This window comes from Tiliqua scincoides, chromosome 1 (assembly GCF_035046505.1).
Source record: "Tiliqua scincoides isolate rTilSci1 chromosome 1, rTilSci1.hap2, whole genome shotgun sequence".
Classification (NCBI taxonomy): Eukaryota; Metazoa; Chordata; class Lepidosauria; order Squamata; family Scincidae; genus Tiliqua; species Tiliqua scincoides.
Window position 1 is genome coordinate 183,877,046 of NC_089821.1, and position 27,297 is coordinate 183,904,342.

At 42.0% G+C, this 27,297-nt stretch overlaps 1 protein-coding gene across 2 annotated transcripts in view; it reads left to right on the forward strand.

The window, feature by feature from the left end:
• ORC3 (origin recognition complex subunit 3) overlaps positions 1-27,297 on the forward strand; it is a 52,297-nt gene that overhangs the window by 185 nt on the left and 24,815 nt on the right. Inside the window, exons 2-11 of one of the 2 annotated variants that reach the window (XM_066612583.1) lie at positions 3,716-3,767; positions 5,093-5,190; positions 8,610-8,754; positions 9,252-9,356; positions 13,506-13,660; positions 15,333-15,469; positions 16,416-16,575; positions 18,779-18,892; positions 21,424-21,557; positions 24,808-24,871. In XM_066612583.1, the coding sequence (XP_066468680.1) occupies positions 3,716-3,767; positions 5,093-5,190; positions 8,610-8,754; positions 9,252-9,356; positions 13,506-13,660; positions 15,333-15,469; positions 16,416-16,575; positions 18,779-18,892; positions 21,424-21,557; positions 24,808-24,871 (1,164 nt within the window). Of the gene's footprint in view, positions 1-3,715; positions 3,768-4,095; positions 4,219-5,092; positions 5,191-8,609; positions 8,755-9,251; positions 9,357-13,505; positions 13,661-15,332; positions 15,470-16,415; positions 16,576-18,778; positions 18,893-21,423; positions 21,558-24,807; positions 24,872-27,297 lie in introns of those variants that run through there. The other variant, XM_066612591.1, reaches the window with a different exon arrangement.

Consider the following 27,297-nt stretch of genomic DNA (forward strand, 5'->3'; position numbering starts at 1 on the left):
GCGCATTTGTTGCCCGTGAAGTTGCACGTGCGCGTGCTAGTTGCTGAAAGCAGCTCCTTGCATTCCTTTTCCCCTATTACATGTGCTGCTGTCGGAGCATCACCTCCCGCTGTCCACCTTCTTCTACTGTCCTGGGGAGCCCAAGCCTATGCTTGTCTACTCAGAAGTAAGTCCCATTATAGTCAATGGGGCTTACTCCTGGGTAAATGTGGCTAGGATGGAAATCTCACAGCCCAATCCTATGCATTCCTACTCAGAAGTAAGTCCCATTAAAGTCAATGGAGCTTACTCCCAGGAAAGAGTGGACAGGACTGCAGTCCCAGCTCCCCAGGGTTTCTACTTCCAGCATCTCACTGAGTGAGCATTCCTTCACAGACCATGCAGACTTGCACCTGTGACATTCAAGGTTCGGGTACACCCACCAGGCCAGCAAGGGTTGGCCCCAAGGCAAGAGAACAAATGTTCCTTTGCCCTAAAACTGGAGGCCAAAACTCCCCTGCAGGATGCACACAAGGAAAAGGGACACACAAACACACAAGGAAAAGGCAAATTGGGAGCAATCCATTCTCCATCTCTCTTGTGATCTGTGGGGTAGCACTGGCTTAGCAAGACACTTTCCCCGTGGATAGTGGGCAGGAGAGGGCAGAGAACAGACTGTCCGCAGTCACAGCCAGCATTTTCAGTGTCTCACCGAGCTACCATGGAGTACCAAATTTAATTTTATGCGCAGGGGGTGGGGAGTTGCATGTACTCTATGACAATTCCAGTTTTTTCCTCGGTGGTCCATAAAGGCTGGGAACGGTTGTTCTAGAAGCTGACATCTGAATGAAACTAATCAGTGATTGTCAATTTAAACTGCCATATGCTTTAGCACACACCTTCTTGGCGGCCACTTCATGTATTCCACAAGGAAGGACATTTGTAGAGAGCTAAATTTGCTCCTCTAAGATCTAGTCCAGGGGTGTCAAACATAAGACCCGGGGCCTGATGCGGCTCATGGAAGCTTTTTATCCGGCCCTCAGGCTCTCAGCTGCTGAGTAGTACTAAGGAGTTACTACTGAAAGGGCAGCCCACATGAAAATTGGGCTCTTCCATATCTTGAAATATGATCAAGTTTTGTGTATTTTCTTTTCTGTCATTTGCAGTTAATGAGTTCCTAAGTGAGAAAAAGTGCTTATTTTTGGTCATGAACTGTTTAATGGCATCACTTCCTGCCTAATGACATCACTTCTGGCCCTTAGCAGGCATCATGAATGCTATTTGGCCCTCTGTATGAAATGAGTTTGTCACCCCTGATCTAGTCAGTGACTGAGGAAGGGATGTGTGTGAATGTTGATCATTGACAACATCTCCAAGCTGTTGAGAATTAGATGGAATTAACTTGAGATGCAGCCCATGATTTGAAAATTTCTTGTCTTAACAAGGTTATTTATTTATTTATTTAAATGACTTATAACCCGCAGACGCACAAAGCAGTGTACAACACAGAGGAAACAAACAAAAAAATACAAAAATATGAATAAAATATAAAGTGCAATTATTATCAACAACCAAAGAATAGTACAATTAAAACTTTATTTTCAAACTTTTAGATAAGAAGCTGTTAAGGTCTCTTCAGCCATAAGATGTACTAGAAAGCAAATTACTCTGAAAGTGCTCGTTTAGTGCTCATTCATTGCTGATGCCAGTTGTTCTTCAGAAGTTTTGGTAAATAAAGATGATTTAGGGTACAGTTCTGTTTTGTGCCTTGTGTAAAAATGTTAACTAGGGGGATAGACTCTTTTGTAACATACCGTGTTAGTCTCCATGTTTTCCTTTATAGTTATGCTTCACTTTTGGAATAGATATTTAATTTTTGAGCACTAAAATTTCAGTATTTTGTATGTGAGAAAATATGATGTTCCTCCCAGTTATCACATCCAGTGATGCATGGAGTGCAATTCTGTCAATATCACAGGATTTTTTCAAATATAGTTTATTTATGGCATAACTAATAAAAAATGGTTGGCAACCTTCAGTCTTGAAAGACTATGGTATAAGCCTACAGCACTCGGTATTCCCAGGCGGTCTCCCATCCAAGTACTAACCAGACCTGACCCTGTTCAGCTTCCAAGATCATACAAGATCGGGCATGTGCAGGGTAATAATGATCAACACAGTACCCTAGACCTATCCACATTGAGCCTATAACTCTCAAAACTTTGTCTCTTATAATAAGGACATCTGTGATCAGTTTAAGGTTTTTTGTTCTCTGAACAAGTCTTAAAGCATTAAGCAGGAAAGAAAAAAAATGCTCTAAACTTGTGTCTCAGTTCAGTTGTTTTAGTTTTTCTTTTCCTATTATTTCAGCAGTTCCCAAACTTACTGTTTTCATGACACCTTTCTTTCACAATGGCCTTTTCTGCCCAGCTCTCCTGGGCGCTACTATCATGGATCACTCAAGATCTTACATGGTCAACAATGGCAGCGTCCAGGAGAGCCAGGAAGGTGTGTGCTGCCATCTTGGATTGTAGAAGATCTCATGAGAATCACATGATTTAAGATGGTGTTGCCTGGGAGGACAAAGAGGCCGCTGGGGACATCCTGCATGGCACCCCGTGAGTTCACTGTGGTGCACAATTTGGAAACGATTATGTTAGATGCTTTGGAGGCTGTGTGCTCTCCTATTATAAGACTCCACTGTGGGACCACACATTGATGAGAGCAGGTGTTAGCAGCAGCATGCCTGCTTCCTTGCTAGTGAGGCAGTCTTCCCTGCAGCAAATATCTCACTTCCCGGCCCCTCCCAAAACTTTAAACTTACATGCAGTTGATCTATTGTTGTCATTGAAGAAGTCAATAAGAAGATGGGAGTGTCACACATGGCTACCAAATACCTTCACCACCCTTGCAAAAAGACCACAGAAAGTTAAAAAAAAATCAACAAGCTAGATCTCATAGCTTTGTTTGCCTGTGCTGATTTTTGAAACCATGAACATAACAACACAGGTGTTGCATGTGAAGGTTTGTTGTGTGTTCCAATTTTACTTGTGAATACTTGCTTTCTAGCTGGTAAATATATACGCAAATGTAAATTACATATGTATATATGGTAAATGTATGTAAATGAAGAAAATAGTATTTAAATAATTTTTTTTTGTTTTAACCCGATTAAGCCTATGAATTTAAGTAACTCTTTGTTTTTTCTTTCGCCTTTTAATAACTCCCTTGCTTAGGTTAAAATAAAACAATGTCAATTATTCTCTGTCAAGCATTAAATAATATATTAAATATAATTATTTTATTTGTGTGCCAGCTCCCGAAAAGTCAATGTGGAATTCATACCTTGGTTCTAAAATTGTTATATGTAAATTCCTTTTGTTGTTTTCAGTTTTGTTTGGCATGCTGGTTGCTTACAATAACACACACATCACTTAGTGAAACCTGTGCAAAGCTTAGAAACATTTCTAACAGAATAGAGAATGATGCTTCAATCTGAAGGAAGTCCAAGCCGATCACTGTACCAACATTTCAGATTGCAAAAAGAAGTGAAGCGTAGAGAAGCAATTTCAGTTGGAATTAATAAATTATAGTAGCCATCAAGCCTGTGTAAGATTAATAAATGTTAACTCGATATGACTGTTTATTGTGTCTTCTGCTGTTGGTTGTGCCAAACTAGAATCAGGATAAACTGTTCAGTAGTGTCAATATTCCTCTTTTTCTTGCCACTCTTTAGGGCTGCTTTGTATTCAAGCCAAATTCTAAGAAGAGGAAGATAACTTCAGCAGGTTAGTATGTATGCGTGTTTGCTAATGGAATTCTGTGCTTTACAGTTTCATTCTTTCCAGCATTGAAACAATATTGAAAAACTGTCACTCTTCCAGCTTCAGCTCTGTGAATTATTGACTCTTAGGTCCTTTGTCTTTTTAAAAGCAGAATACTAGAGAAATCTGATTTTTTTTTTATAGAAATCCATTTTCAAGCCGCATGGCAGTCTCTGTGTGTGAGTGGAAGGGCCTCTGTGTGCATCCATTTATTTCTTCCTAGTCCCATTCATCCAACTCTAATCCAGCCTTTTCACCTTCCTGTCTCCTGTGTAGTCTAGATCAAATTCAGTTTCAGTCTCAGCTTTCCATAGTAAACAGGAATCGACAGTGATCATCATAGGCTTGAAGCAGGTGTTGAAGAAGTTACTTCACCAGAGAAGTGCACAGTTAACTGTAACTGCAAAGTTATCAAGTAAGCCCCACAGAATGCAGTGGGACTTAGTTCTAAGTAAACAGTTATGATTGTATTGTAAGACTGACTTGTTAAAAACAGAGAACAGTAGCTGCCAGTTCTCTCTCTCTCTCTCTCTCTCTCTCTCTCACACACACACACACACACACAACTGGAACAGTTAATGTCTGCTCTTTTTGGATACCTCTTTGTGGGGTTTGTTTTCTCCAGAGCTTTCTCTTGGTAACCAGTATACAGGTCCAGCCTTTTTATACATGGATTTGACTCAACACGAATGGTCACTGCAAATGAGAAGGAATGTGCTGATCCCTGGAGAAGGGGAAAAATGCACCCCTTTAAAATCAGTTTAAAAAACTAAACTGTCCTTTAACAATAGCCTCCTTAATGGGGGGGGGCATCTGGCTGACAATGCATCAGTCCTCCTCTCTCCAGTAGGCCCCTTCCTTCCCCCTGAGCACATGAAAGAAAGGTGATCACTTTGCATTGGTGAAGGGAGGGGCTGAGTGAAGTGCCTTTCTAAGTGCTTGGAGGACTGATTGATGTATTGTCTTCTTAATGACTCTTATTTTACATCACAAAGGTCAGCAAGGCTGTTTTTAAATCAATGGAGCAAAGAAACTTTGTTTTTTAAATTGATTTGCTATAGTGTGTTTTTTGCCATCTGCTTGACTGCTTGGAACTGAACCCACGTGAATAATGAGGTTCAACCTGTAATGCTCAATTTATACTCTCTAGCAGAAGGATACAGTTAATTATTTTGGAGGTGGGGTAATAAATAAAACTTTTAAATTATCTCTTGTTTTCCTTCTCAAGGAAAGCTCTTTTATAAATATTGAACAGAGTTGCCATCATTTTTTCTCTCTTGTTTTTCCAGCTGACTATTTTAGCGAAGGTAGTAGTGATTTGGAGGACAGTAGGCTACGATTTGATACTTGTCAGTTGTTATGGAGACAGGTTAAATGTGAAACAGAGGTGAGTGAAGATGCTTGTGCAAACTATGAAACTGATTTTAAGTCTGTGCTGGGGGTAGTTTGCTTAAAATGTTCTGTGTAATGACACAGTGAAAATGTTCAGGTTTTACTTTGTGATGTGAAGGTGAAGCAGCAAGACTTTGAGCAATCCTTTGTAGAAGAAGGATCCAGAGGAAAGAATTTTTCTAAAACTTACCTGGGGTTTGCTATGACTCTCTGGAGGGAGCCCATGACCCCATCTGCAGGCCTCTTTGTGCCTCCAAACTGCAGTAAAAAGCAAAAAGAGGCCACTTCAGTTTTACAACCCTCCACATAAGTTAGAGAAACCCTTTCCTCTCCGGTGGTGACTATGCAGTTATTCAGAAGTCACTCAGAGAAGCAGTTTTTATTGACTTCAGAGTGAACATGCATAGGGTTGTCTTGCATTGACCACTGAATATGGGTAGATAGGGTAGTGAATTAGTAATTTTTATGGGCAGTTGCGTGCCTACCATAGGCTGACCTGGGGCAAATGCCTCTAGGGCCCCGTGGAAGCCTCTCTGAGGCTCCTGACGGGGGCGGAAACTGTGCTTCCGGTTTGTCGGAAGCATAGCTTATAGCGCTGGGGAACCTCACAGAGGTTTCCCTGCAGTGGAAGTAGGTCATGCGAAGCTCTGTGAGCCTCTGGTAAGTGGGGGGGGGATTTCTGCTCAAGGGGGCGGTGATAGCCCACGGAGGGGCACCGTCATGGAGCTTTGCCCCAGGCGCAGGGCTGCGGAGTTCTGCGACTGTTTATGGGCATAGTTGGAAGTCCTGGAAAAATGCACTTGGTTTTAGCATTTCATAAGTTCCTTTGTCTTTTCTTGATTAAACCCCTTAATAATAGGGTGACAGCCAAATGTTTTTGCTGTTAGATTGTTAATATTGACTCTAACAGAAAATACACATGTAAAAATAAATGAAATGGCACAGATAAATATAAATATTAATGGCAAGATTTATAAAATGCTGCTAAACTATGTACATACTTCCAAAACATGAATGTAGTTTTTGTTTATTTTAATCTAAAAAGAGGGTGACACTATTCCAAATTGATAACATTTCTGGGTCTTTAAGAGCACTAAAGCCAAAGAGTATTTAACAGGTGTGGGAGTTTTTTCTCTCCAGTCACTGCTGTTGCAAAGGGGCAAAATTGATTGTCAATAAAAGCAGAGAGCCATTCAATCACTTATTCAATACTTTGCTACAAAACCCTTGGAAGCATGGCATGCTGATCTAATTTCTAGTCAAAGTAGGCAGAGGTTTATTGACTGGTTTCTTAATAGAAAGTAACTCAGTGCCCAAATTTATTAATCAACTCTCTTACTCAGTATCGGGAAAGTGAATTCTCCGTACAGTTACTGGAATATGGAATAGTTCCTGAACAACAGTTACTTCTGTTCAGCGTAGCTATTCTGGTATACTAGGGAAGCTACCATAACCAGGAGCTGCACCTTCGTCTCCACAGTCACAATCTTCCACATGATTCTCTGAAGCCCAGTCTAAATGTGCAGTTATTCTGTGGGAAAATACATCCATGAGTCACATCCTTGGGTTTCAACTAATGTGGGATTTGTGACTACACGTTCACTGAAATCCAGGGTGTTTTTTTTTTAATGGCACAGGCCATGTGAATCCCTCCTCACATACTGCCAGTCACCCCTTTGCAGACTTCCTGGGTTGGCAGAAATCCCAGTAGCGCTTGTTTGCTGAAAAGGGTGGGAGTTTCCCTCTGTTCTTCTGAGGGCAGGATACTCCCTGGTCTGGCCATATACTGAACTGTGATTTCCTGCCCCAACTTTCACAGGGGACTTTTCCCCTCCACCTGTCTCTATCTCTCTCTGAACACTGAATGTTTAACATTTGATCAAAACATCCAGTAACACTACAAGAAGACTTCTGTCATGTAGGAACTCTCTACCCATTTTGAGGCAGCTGCTTTGAATGGCAGACTGGGGGAGGCTGTGAACTGGGTGTTCTGCACCCCACATTTTCCCTCACCTTTTCTAATCCATTGCCTGCCAGTAGCCGCTTCCTGCTGTGCTCCATTCCTTTTCTTCCTATGAGTCACTACTGCTCCAATCCTCCTTCCTGTTTGCTCACTGAGAGGAAACAGGAAGGAGGTTTGGAGCAGCAGTGATTCACCTCTCCCTCCAGTGCCACTGCTGTGAGCAAGCAATCGTGATAGTGGGCAGGGCTCCTGAGAGCTGGCATTGCATTTGGGTAAAAGAAGTGCATTGAAAGTAGATTAAATCTATAGTGCAGGGGTGCACAAATATTTTAAGAGAAGGGCCACATCATCTTAATAATATATTAAAAAAGTAAAATATTAAAAAATATTAATTTACATTTCAAATGTGCATTAATTTACATAAATGAATATATTAGAGATGGAACTTATACGAATGAATGAATTCAGACCACTTCATAAACATTTTCTAATATGGGGGAAATCTTCAAAACAGTTCATAAGCACTTTCAAAAAATGGAGAGAAAGGGTTAGTGAAACATCTTACATACCAGTCCAATGCACTCTCCTGCAGCCTATGCCCATGGAGGTTGCCCCCCTGAGGCTGTCTCCTGCATCCTCTTTACAGGGAGGCAAGGGGAGGTCTGCCCCCCTCGCCTCCAGAAGGTGTTCCGAGGGCCAGCCTCCCTGGCCCTCAGAACACCTTCTAAGGCTTCTGGGAGACCTTAGAAGGTCACTTCTGGTTTTGCATCAAAACCAGAAGTGATGTTTTAAGGCCTAAAAAGGCTTTCGGAGGGCTGGGGAAGGCCTCTCTGGCCCTCCAAAAGCCTTTTTAGGCCTTAAAACATCACGCCCAGTTTTGACACAAAAATGGATGTGATCTTCTAAGGCATCCCAGAAGCCTTAGAAGGCATTCTGAGGGCCAGGGAGGCTGCATGCAGAGCTTGCCTCCAGAGGATTACAGGGTTCGTCTATGGGCCAGGTGGAGAGGCCTCTCCGCAGGCCACATCTGGCCTGCTGGCCAGGTTTTGGGCACCCCTGCTATAGTGGAAAACTAGCAGTGGCTGAGAATGAGGTACACAAATTTATAATAAATTTGTTTTGCGCTATATAGTTTGTTTTGTCATATTCCAGGCACCTGGGGATTTTGCCCCCCCCCAACCTAACAATGGGACTAGAGAATAAGGCAGGTGGCTGCTGCAATCCTATTTTAATTACTCTACTCCAGGGGTGTGCTCTAAACAGGATTGTTCCTCCCATCTTCCCCACCCAGCTGCTGCCTTCAAACAGACTGGGCAGAGCATGCTGGCAGCAGAATTGCTCCTTAATGAATGTGTTTGTATTGTTCACTTCAGTGTAAAGTATGCTGAAGGACAGATAGGTGCTTTCACTCTGCTCTCTAATTGAAAGTTCTGTCCATATCTTTTGAATAGCAACTGCAAGAGGACCTAAATAAAAAACTGTTTGATAATTTGTTAAGATTTTTGAGACAATCTCACTCAGACTTCAAGGAGAAAAAAACAGAATGGGCATGTCGGATGAAGTCCAGTGAAATCCCTACTGCAGCTCTTGTTCTAGGTAACACTCTGATTTTAATAAATTTAATTTTTAAAAAGTTTGAGTACTTATTATAACTTCGGTATAACTTCTCGTATTAAAATGAAAAAACTGTGAAAGCCTTATTATATTTATTAGACCTAGAGATCGTTAGATTAAGACATTACTGAGTGCCAGACAAGATGTACTGCTAACAAATTGCTAGGTTGTCCTGGGTCTTCCCATCTAACACTCTCTTCAACATATCAGCAATTGGCAGTCCTTGAACTGAATCTGTCCCCTTGAGAAGTGCCATCAGGGCCCTTATTCCACATCGTTGTTAAGCTATATGAAAAGGTAGTGATTCTGGGTATGTGCCTTACCAATTGCCTATTTCAGGTAGTATTATCCTGATTTGCCCCCCTTGCCCCCTCCCCCATCTTTAGAGTGGTTCTTCCATAAAACTAGTTACTGTTCAGGATAAATACTGTTATTTCCAACACATATTTCAGCACAATTTTGGCTCCTCTTTCTCTTAGGTGTGAATGTTACAGACCATGACCTGACTTTTAAAGGTCTCTCAGAAGTTCTTCAAGATGGTGTTACTCCTTTTGTTGTATCATTGAGGTCCAAAGAATGCCCAGGTAAATATTATAATAACTTGAAGACGCTTTTTCAATTGATAAGCTACATCAGCACCAATATACTATATTAGAGCTTTTTGTTGTTAGTTCTGATAATTCAGCATTTTTTCAACAATGTGTATATAAAGTTGTCCGTTTTTCTGCCGTGGAGCACTGGGGCCTCAGGAAGTCAAAATCCATGTGGATTTTTCTTTTCCTGTGCCTGTTATCCTGCCAAGGATCCCCCTTTCCAACCCCTCTTGGGCAAACCCTGCCTTTCAAGGCTTCAGTATATGCCCTTGGAAAGGGAGTTGCTCTCCACCCTGGTGTTTTCTTCTTGACCTCACTAGGTTGGCCCCTTGAATCTCCCAGAACTCAGTGGCCTGTCTGACCTCCAGAAGAGAATCGAATATTCTCATTTAGGCCTCATTTAGGTGTTTATATGCCCTGTGAATAATGAGCGGATCCTTCTGCCTCCTTTTCCCTCTTAATTCCCCTCCCTTCTGATTCCTCCTACTCTCCCCCCTTTGCCCCACTTCCCCCTAAGTGCTGGCTGGAGAGCTCAGGCCCTCCTCTGAAAGACCTGTTCTCCTCCTATGTTGGCCTTGGTGCTAGGCCCTGGCCACAGCCATACTTGAAGGGTTGTTTGTCTCTCACCCATGTGAGATAGGTTGGGGGTGCACCATCTTATCCCCCCTGTTCCTTATCCGCCCCACAGAGGTCATCATGCTGGCTCCTGTCACCCCTCAATAACCTTGCCTCCAGACAATAGTCTAACTCAGTGGTTCTCACACATTTAGCTTGTGTTCACCCACTTTTTAGAATGAGAATCTATCAGGACCCACTGGAAGTGATGTCATGACTGGAAGTGACATCATCAAGCAGGAAAATTTTTAACAATTATAGGCAGCAATCCTACCCACACTTATGCAGGAGTAACTCCCATTTACTAACATTGTTAAAAGAATATACGTAGTAGCTTGTTAAAAGTACAGGTCTGTAGCATTTCCCCAAATGCAGTCACATAGCATGGTAGCATCAAATCTAATGTATTAAAAATAAAATATTGAAATGAAAGGGGACCCACTTGAAATTGGCTCGTGACCCACCTAGTGGGTCCCGATCCACAGTTTGAGAAACACTCGTCTCACTTGATTGGTTCAGTGGAGATCAGTGGCGTCGCGTGGGGGGTGCGGGCCACACTGGGTGACGCACTAAAATAGCAGTGGTTAAGAGTAACCTCATCATATTATATACTGTTGGATGCTGAATTTTGAGTGGAATGCAATGCAAAAACCAGAGTGAAATATCTCCTTTCTATGAAAAGTTATGGCCAAAAGACTGGAGAACAAAAAAATGCATGGATCCCTATGGAAAGTGAAAACGAGCCGTATTGCACATTTACTCATGAGTAGGCGAACATGCCTTAGTCCGTCGGAAAAGGCAGGCTGAGAGGAATCCAAGACACCAGAATGGTCCTGATCCAATGAATGTAGCCCCAAAAACACCTGAGAAGGAAGTCCCTCCCTCCAAGCAGATGAATGTGTTGAGCCCTATGGAAAGCAAAACTAAGGCTTATGGTCGAGTTTACTCACGAGTAAGCAAACGTGCCTTGGCTGGTGCGGAAGATCAGGTGAAGGAGAGTGCAAGGCTACCAGAATGGTCCTGATCCTATGCACCTGGAGCTAAACAAGTGCTCCAGAAGGCAGCCTTCCCCTCCCCCCACTAAAAAGGATAAAAACAGGCTTCAGCTGATAAGGTGAATCTTTTTGAGACTTTCAAAGTCAGGTGGATCCTGACAGTGATCTGGTTTAAACAGAAGTTCTTAAATTGAACTGGACACTGGGTAGGGCTGAAAACCTTACTGATTTGGAGGATCACTTCTGATGGGTCTTGGACAGATTGTCATTCTAAAAAGTGGGTCCCAGTGCTAAAGGTTTGAGAACTGCTGCAATAATGTGTTAGTAAGTTGACACCCGGGATGGAGGTGACACCACTAGTGACCAAAATCACTAAAATCAGAATTTGGAGGCATAATACCATCATGTTATATAGCAATCAACGCGTAATGTCATGCAGAATGCAATGAAACAAGCTACATTGAAATATCTGTGTTCTATCAAAAGGTTCAGCCAAAAAGCCAGTGGGGGCGGAGTGCTGGTACATCACCACGCCCACCACCTGGGGTATTGTCCCGCCCACTGCATGGGGGGGTGACGCGCTGGCATCCCACACTGGGTGACGCAAACCCTAGTGACACCACTGGTGGAGATGTCATCATTTTTTCTGTATGTCATTTCAATTTGAAACAAAACTTGTTTATATAAAGCTTTCAAGTGGCCATTTGTTAATCTCAGAACATACAGACTGGAAAATTTTTTCTTTAGGAGAAAAAGTTCATACTATTTCATTAACTTTGAGGCATTTATGTAGTGGATAGAATCCCAGCTATTCTAAGAAGTAGAATATCATGACTTGAAAATGCTGTCAAAGCTTTTCCGCCCCCTAAATATCAAGAACTGACCAGCCAGCACACCAGCACTTGGTCATTTTTATAAAATGCCTAGCAGTAAAATTGCGTGCATTCTGCAAGCTTCTTGTCTCTTTTTCACCGTACAATGACTTGCCCATAACTTTAGAAAAACTGCAAGCATGAAAAAGAGCAATTTAAGCCATTTCTGCCCAATATTGCATATACGCAACAGGGACCAAATGTATAGCTGTGGGTCGGGCAAAAATGGTTTAATTCACAATATTAATTTATTAAAACTCAATGTTTTGTCCTTAATGCTTCTTTGGTTTGTGGAAGGAGTGCTTTTACCCATTCTCCCCTTCTTTCTCCATACTTCTGCATGTCCTCCCACACTTGGGTTTGGGTGTCCTCAGGAGCAGATTTGTGGGTGGGGGAGGGGACAGTCAACAGGATGCTCTCTGTTGGCAACCTTCAGTCTCAAAAGACTATGGTATCGTGCTCTGAAAGGTGGTTCTGGAACAACGTCTAGTGTGGCTGAAAAGGCCAATTCGGGAGTGACAATCCCTTCCACACTGGGAGCAAGTGCAGTCTGTCCCTGGTCTGTCTCCCTGGCTATGGGCCTTCCTTCTTTGCCTCTTAGCCTCAGACTGTTGGTCAAGTGTCTCTTCAAACTGGGAAAGGCCATGCTGCACAGCCTACCTCCAAGCGGGCCGCTCAGAGGCCAGGGTTTCCCACCTGTTGAGGTCCACTCCTAAGGCCTTCAGATCCCTCTTGCAGATGTCCTTGTATCGCAGCTGTGGTCTACCTGTAGGGTGCTTTCCTTGCACAAGTTCTCCATAGAGGAGATCCTTTGGGATCCGGCCTTCATCCATTCTCATGACATGACCGAGCCAACACAGGCGCTTTTGTTTCAGCAGTGCATACAACAGGATGCTAAAGAGGAAGGAAAACATTGATGGAAATCCCAGTGCAGAAGCACCTTGAGACACAACTGAGTTTATCCAGTAGGTTTTGTTGGCGCTCATTCCTAAAAATTGATTTGGAACTGGAATGAAAGAGAAAAGAGAATTGAATGACAATGCATGGCTTCCTTGAAATTTGGAAGTACTCAGCTCTGTACTTTGGGTGCTGCTTTGAGGACAAAGGAGAATCTATTTTACAAGAGAGGGGAGTGGGCAAAGAAGAGAAGAAGGCATATGAGAGATCTTGCAGAAGGGGACATATAAAATATACATAAGTCATATGTGAGCGCACTCCAGATTTGGCAGTACCCCCAATAAAAGCCTATTCTTGACTTTCTGTACCATTCACAACTGCGCCTGTCTTTGCTTGCATATTCAGCATCTCTGCTTTTCCCAGTCCTGTTACTTGAGTCTTTAGCTGAAGGTTAAACCACAATCTGAAGCTGAGACTTTTACTTGCAAAGCATAGTCTCCCACTAAGTGACTGTGTTTGAAATTATGCAAAATAAACCAGGTTTGTACAGATTTGCTTAATTTGAATAATTCTGATTAAACTTCGGCTTTCCTTCATTGTAGCTTTTGGATTACCTTATGGGTTTGTTTAGTTTGGGGAATCCACATGAGTGTAACATGAACAAGCTGCAAACTCAGGTTGTATCTAGCAAAGTGCAGTTCTTTTTTTCCTTTAGAAATAGACTCTTAACATTTTGATTGTGGTTTATTTGTATCCTGAAGGCATAAAACACCTGATGCAGAAACTCCTGACTCAGCTAATGGGCTGCCATGTAGATATGGACTCTGCTAATGAGGAAGAATGTCCTCTGATCTCTCCAAATAGGATTCGCTGCTCTGTAGCTTCTCTTACTGATTGGTACATGAATGTCACCAAGGTAATCTTCAGAGTTGCCAACTTGTGTACAATAATTATTTTCCAAATTTTGTAAACAGCCTGCAACTCTCTCTCCTTTGTTCCAAGTAGTTGAATAGGATTCTTGGGTGCAAGGCATGGATTGCTAGAATGAGTTACGATGCTGGGATTCATTTAGAGAACTGACTATATCAGTGGTTCCCAAACTTTTTAGCATTAGGACCTAGCTAAAAAAAGGACCTAGCATTCATTTTGCCAGCCACTCAAGTCTCCATAGCTATAATGTGATTGGGCAGCAGTGCTCCCCCCAGTATTAGGTTGTTTAACCCTTGATGCACATAGCCTAAACTACCCTGTCAGCTTTGTAATCCATCACAAATTGAGTCACAATCAGCTAGTGGGATCACCTCTTCTGTCCCCAGCAGCAGCAATCCTGGGGATCGCGTCAATGCCTTTCCCCCTCCCCGCCCCTTAAAGGGGCAGGGATAAGTTCTTCTCTGGCTGATGGGTCACAACCCAGCAGTTTGGGAACTACGGTTGTAAACTGTTCTTAAACTTGCATGGATATAGTCCAGTGGTTCTCACAGTCTCCCCCCCCAACTTTCCCCCCGACTATAGAGCAATAACTGGCGAGTAGAGATTGGCTGCTGAGAGTATTTTGGGAATACTTTCTGAACTTGCCTATCATTCCTTGTTTAGGTTCCTGGAATGTCTAAATGTGAACATCCCACTGTAATGTAAGGGAGTAATGTTTTGATTGCTGCATAATCCCATAACATTTTCTGTTGCTGCATCAGTGTTGCTAGAGGAAAAAACTGCACTATGAATCATAAGAACTTACATTGTCCTAGGTCAGTGGTGTCAAACATAAGACCTGCTGGCCAGTTGTAAAATATAAGGCCCACAGGCCAGAAACCATTTAGCTGGTCCATGTGATATTTGGGCTCTTCCAGTGCTGCTCTTTCAGCAGTGCTGCTTCTGCTGAGGCTCTGGGAGAGAGAGATGAAAGGAGGCCTCAGAAGGCAAGAAACGCTGTGGGGGAAGGGGCAGACCAAGAGGAGTGAGAGAGGGAGACACTTCCAAAGTGCTGGAAGAGTCCAATTACCAGATAGGCCACCCTTTCAGCAGCGCCGGTTTTGCTGAGGTATCACTTTGCATAACACTTCTTAGCTACTGAGCTGCAAATGACACCTTGGCAGAAGCAGTGTGGCTGAAAGGGCAGCCTGGATGTTAATTGGGTTCTCCCATCTCTTGAAAATTTATAAGTTTACACATTTTCTCTTCTGTCATTTGCAGCAAATGGATTTCTGTGTGAGAACTAAGTGTTTATTTCTGGCCATCATCTGCTTAATGACATCACTTCCTGCTTAATGATGTCAGTTCCGGCCCTTAGCAAGTGCCATAAGTGCTATTCGGCCTTCTATACGAAACGAATCTGACACCCCAGCCTAGATTATATCTGCCGGTAGCAATACATACACATTGTCCCATATTTATTCCATGATGGAAATCAAAGCAGTTTATGTAGAATTCCAAGTCAGTCTCCCTTCCAAGTGCTGGCCAGATCCAGGCCAACTTCGTTCTAGCAAAGTTTCTGCATCATAGTCCTTCAGACTATGCCCTGGGACATGATATGAAGATTAATTTTCACTTTTTCCTCAATCCATTTTCAATATATGCACTACGATTTGAAGAAAACTGATATTGGAACTCCATGCCAAAAAAGAGCATCCCCACCCAGACACTGGGACACTCCTCCAGTTGTAGTTATTTTCCAGGACATGGAAAGTTTCACAACCAAAGTTTTGCAGGATTTCATAATTATCAGCAGGTAATATGGCTGGGATTACAAATGCGTACTATTCTTTTCTAGTTTATTCTCTGCAGGAAATGAATTGAAAATCTTTACTCATGTTTGCTTATTCTTCAGTGTTACAAAATGAGTATAAGTCCAGGTTAATAATGAATGCAAGTGGGGCTGTTTTGTTTATCTGCAAAAGTTAAAATATAAGACTGGGGGCCCAGTCTAACCAACTTTAGGGCGCTGATGTGGGGTGTGCCCTTCATCCTGCAGTGAAGAGCAGTGACAGAGGTCTCCTCAAGCTAAGGAAACATTTGTATTGCACCTGCATCAGTGTTAAAATGTTAGATAGGATTGGGCCTTGGGGGGTATCGGAACATGTTCTACTGAACTGCAAAAAGTGATACGAAAACTGAACTGCAAAAGCCTAATGCTGTGCTTGACTTGCTGGAAATAAGCTGCTGAATTCAGTAGTTCTCCAGTAAGTGTACATAGGTTTATAAACCTTGTAAGTCAAAAGGTTAAAAAAAAAAAGAAAAGAAAAAAGAAAAAGTTCAACTTCTGAGTAATTTTTGGTGTGAGTTAAAATGGAAGCTTGCTGAGAAGTAGTTTAGAATAAAGTAAATAAATAAGCCTCATATACAAGGTTAAAATGCTAATTACAGTGTTTAAAGTTTCTTATGTTTTCTTGCTGCATGTCAAATTGTGCAGGATTTAATTCTGGTAGCTGGGAAAACCTTGAAGGCTCTTTTCTGTAGAAAGTGCAAATGGGTTTGTCCTCTTTGATTGATTGAATGCTGTGTGCTTCCTCATTTTATTATTATTATTATTATTATTATTATTATTTTATTACACCACTTTGTTGATAAATTATTTGAGCCTAGAGATGGGGATATCTTAACATCTGATTCTTACATACACTTTAGACTAATTTTTTCTCCTGGGGTGTGCTGTTTTTGTCTTTTGTGTACCTTAGTCAGTGTATAAGTGAATTTCCACTGGTGCTCATTTTCGGAATTGCTACCTCTCCGATGATCATCCACAAGTTACTTCCTCACTCAGTTTCATCTTTGTTGTGCATAGAGCTCTTCCAGTCTCTTTCCTGCAAAGAACACTTGACTAAAGTAATTGACAAGGTATTTTCTTTATTTATCTGGAAAGAAAAATGGTTGTCTTTATTACAGTAGGGTAACATTCAAACTGTCAACAACTCAGACCTGTTGAAAGCAATTACTGTATCTTTTTACACTACTTCTCTGTGTTGAAAGAGTTTTCTGGAGAAGAGCAGTGTGAACCCACACTACTACGTACGTTTGAACGGGCAGCATAAACATTTGAACATTTACTGTTGCGTCAAATTTCTGTATATGTTCAGAAATAGTAGTGACCCTGATGTTTGAAGTATTAAGTACATCTAATACAGTAAATTCTATAAAATGTTGGTATGATAAAATCCGTTTCCCTGTACTTTAAACAAGGAAACATTTGTATTGGTTCTGTACTTCAAATCCATCAAATTGTTTTCAGATTCTGAGAAGGACATGGGATTTAAAGAAATACGTTATCTGTAGTTTTTTGTGGTACATTTAAAAACCATGAGTTCAATGGGAAAATAAGCACTTTTTAAACTCCCATTAAAACTGATTAAACTTAAAAATGTTTAATTTTGGCTGGATCACATCAGTTGTTATGAGACCTCAGGATGTGACAAGCTAGATATTATTTAAAATATACAATTTCAGATATGATTATTTGCTTACTACTCCTTTTGCTATCCTCGCCATATTTCAAACTGTCTTCTTCAGGGAATAATTTTCTCATTGATTTGTTTACCATTGAACCTCTGCATGTTGCAGAGGCATACATAACAGAGTTTACATAGAGCTCTGTCTCAGCTTATTGGGTCTTTCCCCCTTATTTGAATAGCAAGCATGTTCTAGAACAGTGGTTCTCAAACTGGTGGGTTGCAACCCACCTGTTCATGTAATGCTTCCCCTGTTCCTTTAAAGGGTAGGGGAAGAGGAGAGGCAGGGAAGTGATCCCCAGGATCGTGTCCCCGAGGGGGTTGCTTTCACATACTTGGACTCAGTGAGGGCTGCAGGAGGTGAGGGGAGCCCAGTGCAGCCCTCTGCAGGGCTTCCCAAGGTTTGGAATCTTGAAATGGAGCGATTGCAGTGCACCTCCTGCAAACAGGAAGTGTTTTGCCATCGCTCCATTTCAAGATTCCGAGGCTTGGGGAGCCCTGCAGAGGGCTGCGCTGGGCTCTCTGCACATCCAGCAGCCTTCACTGAGTCCAAGTAAGTGAAAGCACCTCCCCCCTTCACCCTCCCCAAGGAATGTGATCCTGGGAGTTGCTTTCCTGCCCTTGCCCCTCCCCCGCAAAGACTTACTGAGGGGGTAAAGCTCCCTCAAAGTTTGAGAATCACTGCTCTGGAAAACTCCCCTGTTTCCCTACAGCTGTACATTTCAGAGAATTTGTGGAAAAATTCAAGGAAGCTTGTCTGCCATTATTTACTGAGAAACCTGTTTAAACTTCCAAAGAATCCCAGGATTCCATAAAAAACATTTTGAAAACCATTATCCTAATGTATGTACTGTTTTTGTTTGTTGTTTTTGTGTTTTTCATTTTCATTTTGCTTTTCATTAAAGCCCCAAGGCAGCTGACCGTAAAATATAGAAACATAATTACAATTAAAGCAATTTAAAAACCAAATTACTAAAGTTAATTAAATACCAAAAACATTTCCAACAGCGGAAATAAACCACTAAGGTTCCACATCTGGGGGGCTATCTCAGAAACAACTCTGTCCTGCATGTGTGCCAGTTTAGCCTCAGGTAAGGATGGAGTGCAGAGTAAACTTCTCCTGAAGATCTCAACAGCCAGGTAGATTCATATTGCAGAAGATAGTATTTAGGATACCAGACAGTATAAGGCTTTGGAGGTAGTGATCCAGCAGTCTTCCGTAATGGGTCCTCACGACTGTTTGGATCCCTTCCATGTCTGTGTGGTGGCATCTCTGGACACTTGGAGATGAAATCATCGCTGGACTTTTGGAAAAGCCAAGCTCTGAGCTGCACAGAGCACATTTTTGAGCTGCATGGCCATGCAGCTTAGAGGGAATGTTAGTCACCAGTATCTTGAATTAGATATGGAAACAGATGGAAAGTCTATGTAGTTCTTGCAAGATAGGAGTGATGGGCTCTCCTTGAGTTGGTCCCTCATCAGCAATCTGGCTGCAGCATTCTGAACCAGTTGCAGTTTCTGCATGCTTTTCAAGGGCAGTCCTACACAGTTTTACAAAAGCTTAACGTGCCATTTCTGTCCTCTTTCTCCTTCAGCTACTTCTGACAAGCCAATTTCCCTTTAAACTTAGTGACAAAGTTCTGCAGGTGCTGATAAACATATTTTTGTACCATGATTTTTCTGTTCAGAACTTCATCAAGGGATTTCAGGTATGTAGTAAATGAAACAGTTGGGTAACTATGGCAGTTAGAATGCTGGTAAATTTTACCCTCGTTCTCACAAGTGGCAGATGAAGTAATAAACTTATTTCTGAACAAAGCCACTTTAGATTGCATGTGGGGATTCACAAGACTGAATGTTCATGCATGCATGCAAAAAAAAATTAAATCCATGTGCTTACAGAACTGGCCTGGAAGAGAGAAAGATGAGGTAGAACTCATCTCCTTAGTATCTACATTTCTGTGTCTAGAGAATTTTAAGAGTTTTTTTTTGGGGGGGGGGGGGAATTGAACATTCAATCCTGTGAGTCCTCTTTCCCAATCCTCCACTCCCTGCCTTGCTTCCCACTTGCCCATTAAAATGTTTAAAAACTCACCAGGCTCGCGCTGTTGTTGCAGCCAGCAGGAAGGAAGGAACTGCAGTGAGATCTTACTATTGACCTCACTGGTGTTCCCATTAACCATTCTGGCTGCTTTGTTGCCCTTAAGCTGGAGGGGTTTTCAGATTCCCTGTACCCTCCAGAGAGCCATAGTAACCCCCAGGTAAGTTTAAAAAAAAAACACCCCTTCCTTCCCACACAATCATAGTGATTGCATTGCTGTGGATTTCTTGGCTGCTTCACTTAACAGGGAATGGCCTTTTTCCAGTTCCCTAGTGAGTTGCAAACCACTAGTTTGAGAACCACTGCACTATAAATTTAAGACCATGGTTGGTTTTATACATATATTAATAATCTGGTTTGCCAAACAGTTCATCTTGTTTTCTACTCAAAGTGCATTCTATCTCTAACATGAAACTTTTACTGTTCTGAGTAAATAGATTTTATGAGCAATGCAGCTGGTCACATATGGGGTACAAAGGGAACGAACATAAGAACAGCCCCGCTGGATCAGGCCATAGGCCCATCTAGTCCAGCTTCCTGTATCTCACAGTGGCCCACCAAATTCCCCAGGGAGCACAGCAGATAACAAGAGACCTACATCCTGGTGCCCTCCCTTGCATCTGACATAGCCCATTTCTAAAATCAGGAGGTTGCACATACACATCTTGTATTGTAACCTGTAATGGATTTTTCCTCCAGAAATTTGTCCAATCCCCTTTTAAAGGCATCTAGACCAGATGCCATCACCACATCCTGCGGCAAGGAGTTCCACAGACCAAATACACGCTGAGTAAATAAATATTTTCTTTTGTCTGTCCTTACCCTCCCAACACTCAATTTTAGTGGATGTCGCCTGGTTCTGGTGTTAGAGTGTAAAGAGCATCTCTCTATACACTCTATCCTTCCTTTGCATAATTTTGTATGCCTCAATCATGTCTCCCCTCAGACACCTCTTTTCTAGACTGAAGAGGCCCAAACGCCATAGCCTTTCCTCATAAGGAAGGTGCCCCAGCCCAGTAATCATCTTAGGACCCAATCCTATTCAACTTTCCAGCACCGGTATAGCTGTAATGTAGCCCCGAGGTAAGGGAACAAATGTTCACATACCTTGAGGAGGCCTATGTGACTGCCTCCCCACCACAGGATGCAGTGCATGGCCCATTGGCTCAGTTGCTCTCTTTTGCACCTTTTCCATTTCCACTATGTCCTTTTTGACATGTAGTGACCAGAACTGGACACAGTACTCCAGGTGAGGCCTTACCATCGATTTGTACAACGGCCTTATAATAGTTTTGTTCTCAATACCTTTTCTAATGATCTCAAGCATAGAATTGGCCTTCTTTACTGCCGCCACACATTGGGTTGACACTTTCATCAACTTGTCCACCACCACCCCAAGATCTCTCTCCTGATATGTCACAGACAGCTCAGAACCCATTAGCCTATATGTGAAATTTTGATTTTTTGCCCCAATGTGCATGACTTTACACTTACTTACATTGAAACGCATCTGCCATTTTGTTGCCCGTTCTGCCAGTTTGGAGAGATCCTTCTGGAGCTCCTCACAATCGCTTCTGGTCTTCACCACTTGGAAAAGTTTGGTGTCTTCTGCAAACTTATCCACCTCACTGCTCAACCCTGTCTCTCGGTCGTTTATGAAGAGGTTGAAGAGCACCAGTCCCAGGACAGATCCTTGGGGCACACCACTTTTCACTTCTCTCCATTGTGAAAATTGCCCATTGACACCCACTCTCTGTTTCCTGGTCTTCCACCAGTTCTCAGTCCAAGAGAGGACCTGCCTTCTAATTCCCTGATTGTGGAGTTTTTTCATCTATGTGTTTAGAGATTCTAAAATGAAAAAGAGTAATGTTTCATTATTGGCCACTTTGAATAATTAATTATATAGCTTTTTGTGGAAGGAAGTGATTTTGCAATCTGATTTGTGTGATGATGTGATGTGATCATTTCTTAAATGTTTATGCTTGCATATTTAAACGTTAATGCATGCATTGCTGTCTAATAATAATAATTCTGTATGAGTTTATTTTACAAGGGACTGACAATGTTTGATTTGTTTTGAAGCAAGGCCTTTAAAATCGAAGTGAACATGATACAGTTTGACTAACTTATCTCTTATAGTTGTCCCTTTTGGAGCATTTTTATTCCAACCCACTCAGTGTGCTGTGCTGCGAACCCCAAGAAGCTAGGAAGAGAGTGAATTTTTTGTCACACAAACAGTGTGAAAATATACGAAGGCTGCCGTCTTTTCGAAGGTAAAAGAAGAAAGTAAACAATTGTGCACAAATCAGTTCTTGGCTGAAGGTCTCTTAAAATTCAGGCTTGTGTATGAGGTGATGTTTGTAGGATTTCATGTCATGCTGTGAGTCTGCAAGTTTACTGTGCAGAGGGATTCTGGATGTTGGATTGTATCCTAACTTTGTGCTCAGTAAAAAAAAGCTCCTTCCATTAATGAAAAATGTGAGTGCAATTCTTGTTCTTGGAGGATACTGTAATCCATGTTATCTTGTTTGACCATAGTCTGTGGAAGCTACATGCATGAGTGGAAGTGAGCTATATGGGTAGTTAGAGGACATTTTGAAGTTTCTTCTGCAGCCAATTGCTATGCTGAACAGGCAAGATGCATTTTCAATTGAAAATTGTTTTGCTTTTATGGCAGTTTGAAAACAAGGTGAGCCTTTTGCAGGACTTTGAATGGTCAAAGGATGTATCTTTATGTGCCTTCTCTGTAGCTACTTTGCTAGGCTAAGTACTTATTTTAAGATATTTTTACCCTGCCTTTGGAGCTTATCAATAAAATACCCACAGCATTTAAAAAGATTTAACAGCATTTTAAAAGATTTCAACTTAAAATAAAATAAATATGTTGTATGCTATACAACATATACCAGGGAGTTTTCCAGGGAGAAAACGTACAATTAATCCGCTTGCACACTTTTTAACTTTACATGTCCTACTTTGTATCAATTTCTTTTTCTGTGACTAGGTATTTCTTTAATCTGAAAAAGCTGTTTTATCAAGGGGGCAGCATGATGAATTACAAAATGTTCCATGGAATAAGAAATAGGGTGATCAGGCCCATTCTTCCCCCAGGGAAAGAATAAAAGTCCCTTTTACTTAGTTGGAAACAATACAAAATGCAAAACCAGAATTGCAACGACAGCCCATTGCCTATTGCTTTTTGTTCCCACATCAGTTGCTCAAAGCACAATCCTTTGTGTGTCTACCCAGAAGAAAGTCCCATTGTGCTCAGTGGGGTTTACTCCCAGGAAAGTGTGTAAAGGTACTGTCCTGTTATCCACTGGGGTTCCGTTCACTCCATCTAGTGGTTGACTGCGGTATAGTATCTAGAGGGAAATTTACTCCCCTCAGTAAGTCTTTGTGGGGGAGGGCTAGGGCAGCGATGTGATCCCCAGGTGTTACCAAAAAGGGCTGTTTTGTTTAGGGGAATTAGTATATTAGCCTTTTGGAAACTTTTAGGATCGCAGGCTGGATAGCAAGACAGCGTAAAGCAAAGAAATCCCTTGTTTAGCTTATAGAGGAGACTGGGAGAAAGATAACTTTCAATCAAAGATTATATTTTTATTACAAAACACACAAAGGTAAACATAATACACATTTCTTGGTTCTAGTACTTGAAAAATGTACCTAGTTTTTATGGTGGTTGCATGTGCTATGTATTTGGTGCACCCGAAAAGGAATCAGATAGATTGTAGGGAAGGATTTTAGGGGTCCCTTAATCTGCTAAACCCAGTTTGCTAACTAAAGATGGGGAAGAAGGGGAGAAATAGGTAGGATGGAAGGGAGAGAGTTGTAGACGCAAGATATATTTACCTGTCCCGGGGAACAGTTGGATGGGAAAGAGTCCTAGGAAGGACCACTCCCTTGGGAGGGCAGCCAGAGAAGGAACATGTGCTCGGAGCTTCTCTCTTAAAGGGTTGTGGCTGACGTAGAATGACCCGGATGTGTCCTAGTGCTGTTCTAGATGCGCATGCTCAGTACACACAATGGTACACGTGGAGTATGTAAGAAAGACATGATGAACCGGAAGTCAGTTTACCAGCCAGGCTGACCTTCTGGGGGAGGGAGGCAATTTGCATAAGGTGCTTAAGAATGATAAAGCTACAACAAAAGAACAATAGACTTGCACCTCCTGAGGTGCATGCTTGTTTTGCATAATCAGGAGACATTCCTTGACTGGAGGAGGGGATGTAATCACCCTGAGCTTTGCAAACTTGTGACTTCTACCAGGGCCTTGGAAAAAGTGTACTGGGGGAAGGGTGTATTCTGAGGTTTTACCTGCATGAGTTTTTGTCCATAATACATACAAAATCACAACTTGGAAGGGAAAAGGAGATTTTCACGTAACACAGGATCGCGTTCCTATGGGAGGGCAAGGGGGGGTGCTTTCACTTTTTTATGTAGGTAGGGTTGCAGCAGGTTGCAGGAGGTTTGGGGAACCCTGAGCAGCCCTCCACAGTGCTCCCTGAGGCTTGGAATGTTCACTAAAAGCAGGCGCAAAGCACCACCTGCAAAACGGAAGTACTTTGTGTCCTCTGTTACTGACGATTCCAAGCCTTGGGGAGCTCTGCAGAGGGCTGCGCAGGGCTTCCCACACCTCCTGCAACCTGCTGCAGCCCTACTTACATAAAGTAAGAGAAAGTACCCTCCCGCACCTTCCCATTAGGGACGCGATCCTGGGGATCACTTCGCTGCGTCTCCCCTTCCCCTGTCCTTTTAAGGGACGGGGGAATCTTTACATGAACTGGTGGGTTGCGACCCACCAGTTTGAAAACCACTGATCTATATGTTGCATTCTGGGGCAACAGTAGAGGTGCAAGAAACCAGTAGTAGATATTTAAAGCTATTTTTAACCCTGAGAACCTTGCAACTGCTGTGGTTTAACAGTGTGAAGGTAGGAAACTGGTTTTTGGTGTTTTTTTCTCTTGTTACAGGGCATTTAAAGGTGATCCCTGGTATCAGTGGGGAGTCAGATTAGTGGCTACCGAAGTCCCACCTGTGTAGGATTGCAATCCCCAGTCATTGTTGAACTCACCAAATGTATACACTCTTAAACAATGAAAACACAAAGTTTGCATGGAAAATAGAAAGGGAGAGAATTCACTCACACTGACACTTTTGCACTGTAGGAGACTGCACCTGTTTCCTCATTCATTCACCTAGTCATAAGAACTGAAGACTGATGCTAGTTTCACAATCTTCCAAAAAAAATGAATTTACTCTTCCTTCTTTCCTAGGGATTTTTTTCACACTAAAAATCATGTTTCTCAGCAACCTTTCACTCATTTTCCTCTCTCTCTCTGGCGTTAGCGTAAGCATAGGCAGTCAGGGAAATGAAGAGGATGAGATTTCTCACACCAGCATTCTCTCATTCACTTGCAGTAAATCACCGCTCTTTCACACGGTTACAAGTAAAGGGTTTCAGTGTAGATGGCTGTATTGTTTGTCCATTTTTGCAACTAGTTTTATCTTTTTGCTATCTAGGTTTGTGGAAAGTCAAGTATCGAACAAACAAACTGGGCTACTGACAGATGATGGCTGTTTAAAGGTAAAACTTTAGAATTAAAATACTGAAGATCTTAATTGTCATCCAGATAACCTTATTATGGGGTGGGGGGGATCCTGTATCTGTGATTTTATTTTATCCTCGGTTTGAGTCTGTCCCCCATGTATGCCCCCCCCCCAAGGCAAGGGGGCTCAGACTGACACACAGAGTCAAAAAATTCCCCGGGCTTCCCCAGGCTTTTTAAGGCATTAAAAACGTCACTTCTAGTTTTTTTGGAAAACCGGAAGTTGCTTTTTTTTTTTTTAACTCTGTGAGTCAGTCTGAGCCCAGCAGAGGCCATAGGCGGATGCACATGGCTTCTGCTGGGCTCAAAACACCCTCCAGAGGGAAGGGCGTTACCTATAGGGGGTTCCCAAACAGAACCCCTGCGAATACGGGAGCGTGCCTACATTTCTATGTAAAGTAATAAAATGTGTCAGTTGGAGACGTTCATGTCTTATCTTTGATGATGTGAGTCAAATTCAGTATATGTCTTGACAGCATACACCTCTTTTCTTTAGCCCAGCTAGTATACTTTAGCTCTGTATTGCTAACGTCACTAAGACTTTACATATTCTGTAATCTCTACAATAAATGAATATTGCAAACTGAGAGCCCAATCCTATCCAGTTTTCCAGGGCCAGAGCAGCAATACCAATGGGGTGTGTGTGGCATCCTGCAGTGGGGGGACAGTCACATAGGCCTCCTTGAGGTATGGGAACATTTGTTCCCTTACCTCAGAGCTACATTGCAGCTGCACCAGAGCTGGGAAGTTGGATAGGATTGGGCCTCAGATGGTAAAGACAGTTAACAGCACAGAAATTTATTGCTATGAGAAAGAGAACCTGCTGATTAGCTGCAGCCTTGAGGCTTGTTAGGATAATTTTTTTTTTCTCCCCTGCCTCTATTTGCAGTGAGATCAAGGGTGGTTAACCCTCATTGTATGTATGATCTCCTGATTCAGGTGTTTATCTCCTGGGTGTGATGAGGGGGGGAAATGAGAAGGAAGCAGAGGAGCCCAAGCCTTAGTTCTGATCTTGCTGTGTAGAGGTGAGGGTGGGGGAATATCACCCAAAGAAGTTTTGGAATAAATTAGCCGTTGAAACTTCTTAGTAGGAGTTGTTTTCTTGAGGGCAACCAAAACCTTAGCATGTTTATTTTATAATAACTTCGTTGGCTTGGCCTTGATTTTATGTCAAACCATCGGTTGGTGTGACATGTGCAAGCCTTGGACTCGTGCTGTTTGTGATTCTGATTAAGTGAGTTACTTTTGCACATACTGTAGTTTTCCAGTATATATATATATATATATATATATATATATATATATATATATATATATATATATATAAAAAATTGGCAAATTATTGAGTTTCCCCTTTAAACCAGGATTGTAAGCCCAAACTGCAGCTTTTTTATGTAGTAGTGCAAACCATAGTTTTCCAAGGAAGAAGTATCTAATTGAATAGGAGTGTGTAGGGGGAGGAGGAGGAGGGATAGAACATACAAGGCTCATACATATGGTTTGACATTAACTTGTCAAGCAACCCACTGAACTCAGTTTTATATAGCCACTTAGTAAATGTGTTTAAAGTTGAACCCTGGCGGCATGATCCTAAGCATGTTTACTCAGAAGCCAGGATGGTGTAGTGATTTGAGAGTTGGACCTGGAAGATCCAGATTAAAATCCCTACTCAGCCATGAAGCTTACTGGGTGATCTTTGGCTAGTTGTTATCTCTCAGCCTCACCTAATTCACAGGGTTGTTGTGAGGGAAGGAACTATGTATACACCATCTTGAGCTCCTTGGAGGAAGGGCAGTATAAAAATTTGAAAAATAAGTAATGGGTCCTACAGAATTCAGTGATGCTTCCACCCAGTAGAATTCTGAAAATATAGGATATTCTAATATCAGGTTTTAAAAAATCACCCCAAGTAAGACAGAATGTCCAAAAATGTTTAATATTAAAATGTTGTTTTGCTGTTTGAAAGTTGAACAACTGTTTTCAAAAATCCAAGCTTCTCCTTTAAGTTTGCAGTGACTCGTGTTCATCTTGATCTGCTAGAAAGCATTCATCTGCTGTAAAACAGGACAGCAGACAATAGCAGTGAAAGCAGTGATGATTCAGTGCTACATTTTTCTAGCTTAGATAAGGCTTTCATAAAACTGAATTAAGTCTTCCTTCTTTGACAAGTGTCACATTTTATTTTAAAGTTGTAACAACAATTGAGCTTAATAGAAAAACCTGTCTAAAACAGCCCAGCATCATCAAATAAAAGGCCAAAGCAAAAATTATCTGTCAGTTGTGTCCACAAGATTTAGGGGAACTGACACACAAGTGGATTTCCTTTTTAAATCTGCAAGGGGTGAAGCCCTCCAAACTAAAATTTGTGTGATGGGAGGATATAGCCTCAGATTAGATAGTTCTG